The sequence below is a fragment of the Helianthus annuus genome, chromosome 11 (genome assembly GCF_002127325.2).
Source record: "Helianthus annuus cultivar XRQ/B chromosome 11, HanXRQr2.0-SUNRISE, whole genome shotgun sequence".
NCBI classification, from domain to species: Eukaryota; Viridiplantae; Streptophyta; class Magnoliopsida; order Asterales; family Asteraceae; genus Helianthus; species Helianthus annuus.
The window spans coordinates 13454257-13465376 of NC_035443.2; the positions used below are offsets into that span (position 1 = coordinate 13454257).

An 11120-nucleotide genomic window follows, 5' to 3' on the forward strand; every position below is an offset into this window, starting at 1 on the left:
ATATTAAGTGGTGTGTCTATTAATCTTTAACCCGGCACGACCCGGGCTACCGAACGCAGAACGAACATGTAATTCTTTTACAAGATTATTAAGCAAATAATTATCCCAAGTTATAAAAAGTTTTATGCCATGAGCATTTAAATCAATTTTAAACATTTTCAAAATGAGTCAGTTAAATTGTATTTACCAGTGTAAACTGACGTATTTTCCAAAAAGACTAAGTGCAGGTACTACGCGTAATAGGCTGGTCACTCCTTAAGCATCCATAGAAGTCTCGCAAGCTTAGGATGCATGAAGTCTGTTGAAATGAAGTTTCCTGTTTATTTGATTCTGCCTGTGGATTCTATTTCGAAATTTTGTGATACTCGAATATTACAATAATTTAAGTTGAAATGAATCTATCTTTGCTTCCGCTGTGCATTATAATTTGTGTTGTTTGACTATGATGATATCAACTACGTCACGTTAATCCTCCACCGGGCCCACCGGTGACACGTTGAAATTAGGGGTGTGACAGAAGATGCAGTACACACCATAGAACACATAGATAGACACGAGAGAACAGTGAGTTTGTGAGAGTCTCTTATAAACAGTGTACTGAAATTTTGTTGATCTATAATATACAAGTGAACTTTAAACTGTGAATCTGTGTGCTTTTGTGTTCTCGATCTCGGTTTGCTTTCCTGGTTGGATTCCGCACAACCGGGTTTGTTCGTATCACAAGGATTAGGCGACTAGATCCTCCGCTAGTGGACCTACAAGTGGTATCAGAGCCAAGGCTCTCTTCCTTGTTAAAACCGAGTGTTTTTCTTGTATTTCAAGTTTATATTTTTTTTGGGAAAACAGTTTCAAAACCTTGAAAATCATGATATTTTTTGCTGTTAGTTTTTACAAAACCTTGTTAGATTTCATGTATCCATGTTAAGATTTGGTTTTGAGTAAACTTTTGTACAAAAATTTATGTTCGAAAAGTTTGTCCGGCACTAGAAAACTCATAAGTTTCACCGGAAAACACATCTTGTTCTTCATTTTCTGGGATTGTTTGAAGACTGCATTGTTGATGTTATTATTATAATATTGTTACTGTAATAGTTGGTAATCAAAAGTTGGTAAGAATGATGGTGCTTGTTTGAAAATATGATGAAAAGCATGGGTGTGGCTTACATGTGTCAGAGGATAAGATTTGGCTTTTGAAAATATCTTTTTATTTGTACAACTTTGTCAACCAAAGACTATTTTTCATTAGTTTTTGTTTTGGACGAAAATTCTATCTTTCGTCAAGATTGGCCTTGACGAAAAACCACATCTTTCGTCACAATTGGTCTAGACGAAAAACCGTTTTTTTGTCACTTTGTCCTTTACGAAAAACCTTAGTGTTTCGTCATTTGGTCTAAACAAAGTGCATGGGTTTTATTTTTTGAAGATTTTAAATGTTGCATATTTTGTCGAGAATGGTCCTTCGGTTTTAAGGAGTTGTTTAAATTTAATTCCAATCTCTTTAACACACAAAAACACTTTTAAGAAGATACTAAATAGCCATTGTTTTTTTATTTTAATAAAAACCTCTTTTATAACTCATACTTTATAAATTTAATTTTTTTTTAATTTTGTAAGACTTTTTAAGAAAAACATGAACTTAATTTATATAAATAAAATTACATTGAAAATTATTTGATGAACGTGGAGAATAACCAAGCGTGACTCGAAATTGATGGATAAAATAACCAACTCGATTTAATGAATAGAACGGGAATATATCGAAAAAGAAATTGTAAAATAAATACAAAGCCGAAATTATATGGTGGTTACATCGAAGGAGACGAAGGAAACAAAGGCTGGGTCGTCTACCCGTTTCAATAGAAAGAAGCGTAAGGATAACAGAAAGAACTATGTTGTAATCATAACCAACTCTCCCATACCAGCCACCCCAATAACCAAAGTCGCACCCACTGTTTACCGAAATTAGAAACCCTACTCTGGTCCTTTTCCTAAATGCAACTGTTGTCAATACCACCATCAACCCAACTCCCCATGTCGATAATGCACTGGTTGTGGTTGTTTTGGCCACCTAGTCAATGCATGTCGCATCCCTCAAAACTAAGTAACTCCCAGCCTCCAAATCAAAAGAATCAACCTTTTCACCAGCTCAAGCTCAATATGATGATGGTTCCACCTCCTACTCAGAACATGATTCAACCCTACTATCAGCCAAACTACCCTATGATGCCATATGCTAGGGCATGCTTTAACTGTGGGGATCCCGCCCATTTCAGAAACACCTACCCTAGGTTGGTTAACATTATCAATGCTTAAGCTCAGGCTAACCCAGTTAACCAAGCAAAGTAGGCAGCGGGGGGTAGAGCTTTCAACATTAATGCAAACAAAGCTAGGGACTAACAATGACGTTGGGAACGTGTAATCCAAATCTGAATGGACAAAACTTCTCTACTGTTTTAATCCCAAGACAATTGGTAAGTTCCGATGTTACTAATTTGAATTATCATCATTTTTCATTTCGTACTCAGGCATTCTACGTTGAGGTTATCTGGTCATAGACATTTTGTGCTAATGTCATTTATTTTATTCATTTCGTTGTCCTTTCATATTGTTATCATCATTTCACATTATTATAATTTCTTGTTTTATTTCATAATTATTATCACTGTTATTTCATTTTCAGCAATTAACCTACTTGACCCGCAAGGGACAAGGACGGGGTCACAACTTAGCTTATACAAGTTAAGGACGCAAGCATTATTCTATCAAGCTTTGGTTGTTTGTGGTTTGGTTAATATATTTATGGAGTGCGTGAGTTAGTAGTATCGTCACATAGACATGAACTAATAACGAAGCATGTGAAATTTGATAAGGACATGGTGGATACACCGCTGGTACTTCCTATATATAAGTGTTCTTATCAAACTATAAAAAGCCTCATTAGACTGGTCATGGTAAGTTTTGTGTAAGTTTTGTTTGTGTCGTCAATCATCATTCGAATAACGATGTGGATAAAAGTTTGGTAGAGACATGAGAAAATATCGTTGGTACTTCCTATATTTAAGTGCCTCTGTAAAATTTTCAAAAGCAACATTAGACTAACCATGAGAGTTTAGTGTTAGTATGTTTTGGTTATGTGTTTGGTGATTCAATTCGATAATATTACGTGTGTAACTTTACCAGTGTTCCGCTTTAAGAGAAAACATTCTTCCAAAATACCAAGATTTGGAGGCATTACTTGTATGGTACCCAGTGCACGATTTACACCGATCACAAGAGTCTCCAGCACATACTGGACCAGAAGGAGTTGAACATGCGACAACACCGATGGGTCGAGCTTCTTAATGACTACGAGTGCACTATCAAGTACCATCCAGGTAAGGCAAATGTCGTAGCCGATGCCCTCAGTCGTAAGGACACTAAACCAAAGCGTGTACGTGCGCTTCAGCTTACTATTCACTCGAACCTTCCCGAACAGATTCGTAACGTTCAAGTCGAAGCCTTGAAGGAAGAAAACCTACTGGCAGAATCGTTGCGTGGCATGGAAAAGCAACAAGAACGCAAGGACCATGGCATTTACTACTTTATGGAGCGTTTATGGGTTCCACTCTATGGAAATCTCCGAGAGCTTGTGATGGACGAAGCTCATAAGTCTCGCTACTCGATACATCCTGGATCCGATAAGATGTATCACGACCTTAAGGCCTTGTATTAGTGGTCGAGCATGAAAGCGATCATCACAAAGTACGTCAGTAAGTGTTTAACCTGTGCCAGGGTTAAGATTGAATACCAGAAGCCGTCTGGATTCCTACAGCAACCAAAGTTGCCGAAATGGAAATGGGAACAAATTTCCATGGATTTTGTTACCGGCTTACCAAGGTCTCAAAACGGAAACGATACCATTTGGGTAATCGTAGACCACCTAACCAAGTCTGCCCACTTCCTCACGATCACAGAAACAGACAAGTATTCGGAACTTGCTACCATCTATGTGAAGGAAATAGTTGCTAGGCACGGAGTGCCGATTTCTATCATCTCTGATCGTGACCCGCGCTTTACATCTGAGTTATGGCAAGCTACTCACTGATCCTTTGGCTCACGTTTAGACGTGAGCACTGCTTATCACCCACAGATGGATGGTCAGACTGAACGTACCAACCAAACGCTTGAAGACATGCTGAGAGCATATGTTATCGACTTTGGAAACGGGCGGGAACGACATCTACCAATGGTAGAATTCTCTTACAATAACAGTTACCACACTAGCATTCAGGCAGCTCCATTCGAGGCATTGTACGGACGTAAATGTCGTTCTCCTTTGTGTTAGGCGGAAGTTGGCGAGAGACAAATTAGCGGTCTGGAACTTGTACTTTAGACTATGGATAAGATTGCCCTGATCAGACAACGCATGGCGGCGGCTCAAGACCATCAGAAAAGCTACGCCGATAAGCGTAGGAAACCTCTAGAATTCCAGGTCGGAGACCGAGTTCTACTTAAAGTTTCACCCTGGAAGGGTGTGGTACGTTTTGGCAAACGGGGCAAGCTTAATCCGCGATACGTTGGACCATTCGAAATTACCGAGAAGATCGGTAAGGTTGCTTACAGATTAAACCTGCCTGAAGAGCTGAGTGCGGTACACAACATCTTCCACGTGTCTAATCTGAAGAAGTGTTTGTCAGATGAAACACTCATCGTTCCTTTTAAGGAACTCACCATTGACGACCAGCTACGTTTCATTGAGGAGCCGGTTGAGATCATGGATCGAGAGACCAAGACTCTCAAGCATAGCAAGATACCTATTGTTCGAGTTCGTTGGGACTCTCGTCGTGGCCCAGAGTTTACTTGGGAACGGAAGGACCAGATGATGCATAGGTATCCCCAGTTGTTCGCAAACAATACTTCCAGCGCAGAAGCTACAGCTGAATTTCGAGACGAAAATCCAAGCTAGGGGGGATGATGTGACACCCCGCGAAAACATCATAACGCACTAGCTTGCTAGTGACTACACTCTAACTTTCGGGACAAAAGTTCTTAAAACTTGGGGATAATGTGACATCTCGGGTTTTCCTGCACCAATTTATTGTACGATACTTCACATGAGACTATTATTTGAAATTTAGAATTTATGTTTTGTGTGTATTTTATGTGTTTTGGTGAAAATGTGTGGCATGTATAAACATATAACATCTATTAAAAATTATCATGTGCAAGAAAGTGGGGGTGAGTCGAAACCCTTTGGTTTCGACTCGAAGACCTTTGGTTCCGAGTCCTAGTTCTGGTTGGTTTGAATCCTCTTATTCTCGACTATTGGGTCATGTGCTCACTACTTGGCCCAACACACCGAAGCCCACTCGAAACCGCCTAAACCCTATGTGGGTGCGACACTTTTGGAAAGGTATAAAGACCCCTCATCAGCCGACAACATGAAGGTTGGCAGCTAAAATCTTGGGCAACAATCCCCAAACATTCTCCCTTCCTTCTCTCCTACTTTCTCTCACTAAAAACCCTAGAACACACCAAAATCCTCCTCCATTCTTCTTGACATTCGGCGGTAGCTTCAAGATAATCAGCATCACTCATACCGGAAGCTTGTTTCTTTGATTCTCCTACACACCTTTGCATTCGGACATTGCCCGGTTAGTGTTCTTGTTGTTACTGATGTTTATGTATGATAGGAATGTCCACTTGTTTCCCTTGTGTATTATAATAAGTGTTTGTTGATGAATATGTTTCCAAATGCATGATGATAACTGTTTTTGTGATTAGACAAGCTAGGTTATGTACTTCATGAATTTCATGTGAATATTGGGTGATAGAACAATGTAACCAAATGCAAGCTTGATTAATGATCTAGGGTTTTGTATGATAGAAGCATGAATTCGGATGTTAGTATTGTAATGGGTTATGTGGTAACATGTGTGCTTTGATGATGTATATGAAAAGATGATGATGTATGTTCCTGCCGGATTTGAAATAAAACGATGTTAGAATATCTAGGATGAAGGTGCTGGTTAAATTTTAAAAACCTTAATGATGAACTGGTTGAATATCATGTAAAATATTTGAAATTGCTGCTGTAGATCTGATTTGGAATGTGTACGGCGTACAAAATATGTTAAGGAAATTTGATTGGATAGGATCATGCTGTTATTAGTGTTATGTTTGGGCCATACGGTTTTATGGGCTGCACACTTTGGTGTTATGTTTGGGCTATGTATGTGTACTGTTCAACTATACAAATACTGTTACTGTTACTGTGTAATTATGCAAACGATCTGTGTTATGTGAAACATGGACTTATGTGCTAAGTGTTGATACGTGTATGCGTGTCTACTTGAATACGGTCCTAACGTTGGTAACCATAATAGGACGTAGTTGACCAAGCTTAGGGTAAATACTTTATCTACCAAGCAACCTAAGGTGAGTTCACACTAATTAAAAGCATGCATTCCCGGTGGGTTGGGAACTTTATACATTCCTGGTGGGTTGGGAACTTCTTCCCAACTATAGCCCGAAGGAAATCTTTTATCTTCTTGCCGGGAAAGAGTTTTATTACATATATTCCCACAGGTTAGGAACTTCATCTATTCCTGGCGGATGGGAACTACATACACTAAAGGAAACTTTACCAAGAAAGTCCCTTACATTTATACCGATTAATCGCTGGGAGTGAACGGGATATTAGTTGATAGCACTATTAGGTTTGACAACCTCACACCGTGCTGGGAGCCGGGCGTGAACTATTATCTGGAAAGCTGGTTAATGATGGTAGACATTGACCAAACGGCAAACAACAACTACGTCAAAGTTTCGGTACTGCATAGTTTAGTGGATCATATATGGGGTCGCTCCCCATGATTTAATTACAACTTGGTAACTACATGAAATTAACGTTTTTGGGATAAAACGAGAGAACCTTTTTTTTTTGAAAACCGTTAACTCACCAACTTTATGTTGACACACACTGCTGCATGCTTGCAGGTCCGTAGATGCTGCGCTAGAATCTGCTGGGAGCATTGTGGTGGTCGTCTAGAATCCGTTGTCGGATTCCTACTTTTAAATTATGTTTTTGAATTACTTATGAACTTCATGCTTCCGCTAAACTTTTGAACTTTGTTTTAAACTTGCTTTGTCTTGGAACTTTATTTTAACCTACCATGTTTTAGACTTAAATATTTTGTCACTAATCATGTTGAGGATGATTTTACTTGCTTACGATACATGTTCAATGTGATTGGTGGCTTGATCCTGGGCAGTCACACGCCTCGCGGTGAAACTCCGCATGTGGGATTTGAGGGTGTGACAAAAAGAAACGGTGGACACGAAACTCAAAACCGGCCCACCCGCTTAAACAAACCACACAGAAACTAGCTGCGTTGCAGTGCTTTTCAGTTCGTTACCCATTTCGGATTATATTTAATCCCATCCTGGACCTGCGAACCTGCATTACCTTCCTCCTCTTCCTCTTGTTCACCAACCCGGAACCCGTCTCACCAGACCCGACGCCATAACTCGATTTTGAACGACGGGTCATCTCCTTTTCGACCCCATATGAATCACAACAGTAGAGAACATTAGTACCTACCTTCTAATCGATCCACAATACACATTTAATGATCCATTTAATTAAATATTCAAGTCCTCATTACACCCATTAATGACCATAAGAACACCAATTGTGTGACATCCCGCGGAAACATTCTCGTACACGCTAGCTTGTCAGTGGTTGCGCTTTAACTTTCGGGACGAAGTTCTTAAAACGAAACTAACATTTTCCATTATCATCCACAACAATCAATGAATTAAATCGACGAACAATCTAGGGGTCGTATCTTCCAACCGCGATATCTCTTTCAATATTCAACTAAATCAGGTAATTACAAAGCCTAAACTTATTAAATTTTTGAGCTCTTCAAAACTCCTCTATCAATTTCTGTGATAGAGGGCATTATAGTAAACACTTCCTAACTAATATTGTAAACACAAACTAAAAATGAAAACACGTTCTTAACTAATATAGTAAACACAAACTAAAAATGATAATACGTTCTTAACTAATATTGAAATCTAAATTGTGTTAAATCATTGACCATAGTTCTAAAGAAACTTTTTGTTATAAAAAAATTCCATAACAGTTTTGTTTTAAAATACTTACCACTATTTTGGCGACGAACTTTTGAATTATTATTATTATTATTATTTTTTTCATGAACATTTTGCCACCAACTCAGTTCTAATTCTTGGCGACAGATTTACGATCACTTTTAACACATGTTTAATAACTAAAATAATGACAACAAAACGTTGGTTATGCATGCGAGGCTGTTCAATCTATCTAGAAACTTGATCCAGTTTCTTAATTCCCTATCTTTTTCATGGCTTTTTTTAATCACAACAACCATCTCTATTCTCTTCAGATTATATATGAAGACCAATATTATGTTACTAATATGCAAACGACTGTGATGCGAAGTTGATTAGTAATATAATAAACACTAACTAAAAATGAAAACACGTTGTTAACAACGTTAATCATGTAATAAAATATGGCTTACAAAAAGAGTATAAACCCCACACCGAGCCGCCCATCTTGGCCATCCAATATCTAATTACATATGAGATTCACACGTACATGAGCTTGACCAGGTGAATCATACCTCGTCCCACTATATATATGTAACAACAACGTTTCATACTGCATCTTCAAGCCTGCAAAAATCAAAGTGACCTACGAACAAAATGAAGAAATATTGTTATGGAATTTGTTTCTTAATTTCATTAGCAATCAATATATTATTTAGTATACATCTATATGTAGGTGATGGTCCGAATCAGGAGATTAGTTGCCGGTCGTCATTGACATGGAGCGAGAAAGCAGCCGCAGAGGCGGAGGCGGTTGCAGCAATCTCATGCTCCGGCCACGGTAGAGCATTCCTTGACGGTTCGATATCTGACGGTCAACCTGTTTGTGAATGCTATGGTTGTTACAGTGGCACTGATTGCTCAGAATTATCTCCAGGATGTGCTGCTGATGCTAATAGGTATGTTGGAGAATTTTCGGACAAACCAAAAGATAACTACTGATGTAACGTATAAATAAATATACATATTTATTATGTCCATTTCCAACACAATATACATACATATGACATTATTAAAATTTATTCTTAATTAAACCAGCTGTAACCTTTATGCATGTTGCAGTGGGGATCCTATATACCTTGAGCCATTCTGGATGCAAAATGCAGCGGATACTGCAGTCGTCATATCGGGGTGGCATCGTATGAGTTACGAATATGCTGATGACCCTATGATGTCACCAGAGCTCGACAAGTACATTCGTAAGCTACATTCAGTTGCCGGGAATGCCATCACTCAAGACCGATACATTGTCTTTGGTGTCGGATCATCCCAACTTCTAAGTGCAGCTGTTTATGCTCTTTCCTCTCAAAACTCTTCTTCGCCATCCAACGTCCTGGCTTCCACGCCGTTCTATCACGTAAATATCTATATAATTACTTATTATTCCAGTTGTAATCTCTTTAATTATGATTTCTTTCTAATTATATAGCTTTTGTGATATACATACAGTTGTACAAGGATCAAACAAGGTTGTTTAACTCGAAGAACTTTGTGTATAGAGGAGACACAAACTCATGGCAAACAAATAACACAGATGTTATTGAATTTGTAACCTCACCAACCAATCCAGGTGGGGAGTTGAAGAAGAAATCGGTTACAGGAGGGAAGACAATACACGATCATGCCTATTTTTGGCCACAGTTTACACCTATCCCGGGCCCTTCAGATCATGATCTCATGATTTTTAGTCTTTCTAAGCTCACTGGTCATGCCGGTACACGCTTTGGGTATGTTGTTTACGCCGTTCTAGCTTCTAGTTTTTTTCAATTATCATCTGTCCGGTATATATTGAACATCTTTCTTTGTACGTTGATTATTATATATAGATGGGCGATTATAAAAGATAAAGACGTATATGACAAGGTTTTAAACTATATCTACTTGGCTAATGCGGGGATTTCAAAGGACACTCAATTAAGAGCTTTAAAGGTTCTAAAAGTCGCAATGAAAGCAGATGGAAAACCCTTCTTCGAATTCGCTTATAACCAAATGAGTGACCGTTGGAATAGATTGACTTCTGTCTTCTCAAAGTCAACAAGATTTTCAATCCAGAGAAGACATCCTTTGCATTGCAATTTCTTTCACCAAACTAGGCAACCATCTCCAGGTAATTTTAATTTATAGGAAAATCTGGTTACTTATTCTAAAATAACAAGTAAAACTTTTTTAACTTTAAAAGAAATTGAAAACTAATTATAATAAAGCTAGCTAGTATTTTGGTATATTCTTAATTGAAATGTTTGTTATGAACTTACGGTTTGATAAATAATAACTGCAGCCTATGCATGGGTAAGATGTGAAAGACAAGAAGACAATGATTGTGCTGCGGTGCTAAAAGCCGGCAAAATCATCGGCCAAAGTGGAAGTACCTTTAGCGCCAAAGATCGTTATGCACGACTTAGTCTAATTAAGAGCCAAGATGACTTTGAGCTGCTTATGCAACGACTCACCGAGCTAGTGTCTCTTGAAAACCACAACATAGAGATAATGTGAATAGCTAAAATGAATTCATCATAGTTTATAGAAACTCTTTAGGACTTATGAAGATTAACCATTTTTGTAATATAAACTTGTTAGGGTGGTTAGCTTTCATGCAACTTAATGGGGTTGCTTGTAACATCTGATAGGTCAAAAATAAAATATGATTTATTCTCATTTATAAAGTTTGACATTTATCATTTTTATTTCTCTTAATTTATCTGAATTTGTCTAGTTACGGAAAAGTAACTTAAACTCCTGTTTTTTTTTTTTAACTTGTGTCTCATAGCCATTAATGAGATACCACTGGAAGATATAGAATTTTAAACTTGTGTGACATATAGGACAAGGGTGTAGACCTCTCAAAATGAAATCGATGATATACTGAATCATTGATTTAATTTAAACTACATCAAACTTTTTCTGTATAGATAACTAAATAAAAATATATTAAATAACTCTTTTTTCTTATATATTTATATGTATTAGAATGCTAAAACAAA

The 11120-nt window shown here is 37.8% G+C and overlaps 1 protein-coding gene across 1 annotated transcript; it reads left to right on the forward strand.

Annotated features, from left to right (window-relative positions):
- Positions 1-8715: 8715 nt before the first annotated feature.
- Positions 8716-10803, forward strand: LOC110891795 (tryptophan aminotransferase-related protein 3). The gene is made up of 5 exons (XM_022139354.2): positions 8716-9038; positions 9202-9496; positions 9589-9866; positions 9966-10246; positions 10418-10803. Exons 1-5 carry the CDS (start codon positions 8737-8739, stop codon positions 10630-10632), a joined length of 1371 nt encoding a protein of 456 aa, XP_021995046.1. The 5' UTR covers positions 8716-8736; the 3' UTR covers positions 10633-10803.
- Positions 10804-11120: the final 317 nt, after the last annotated feature.

Excerpts from the sequence above, each read along its gene's own strand:
- LOC110891795 (XM_022139354.2), top strand. The coding sequence starts at position 8,737 with ATGAAGAAATATTGTTATGGAATTTGTTTCTTAATTTCATTAGCAATC. Across the intron at positions 9,867-9,965 it reads CATGCCGGTACACGCTTTGG|ATGGGCGATTATAAAAGATA; the intron begins GTATGTTGTTTA and ends TATTATATATAG. Across the intron at positions 10,247-10,417 it reads AACTAGGCAACCATCTCCAG|CCTATGCATGGGTAAGATGT; the intron begins GTAATTTTAATT and ends TAATAACTGCAG.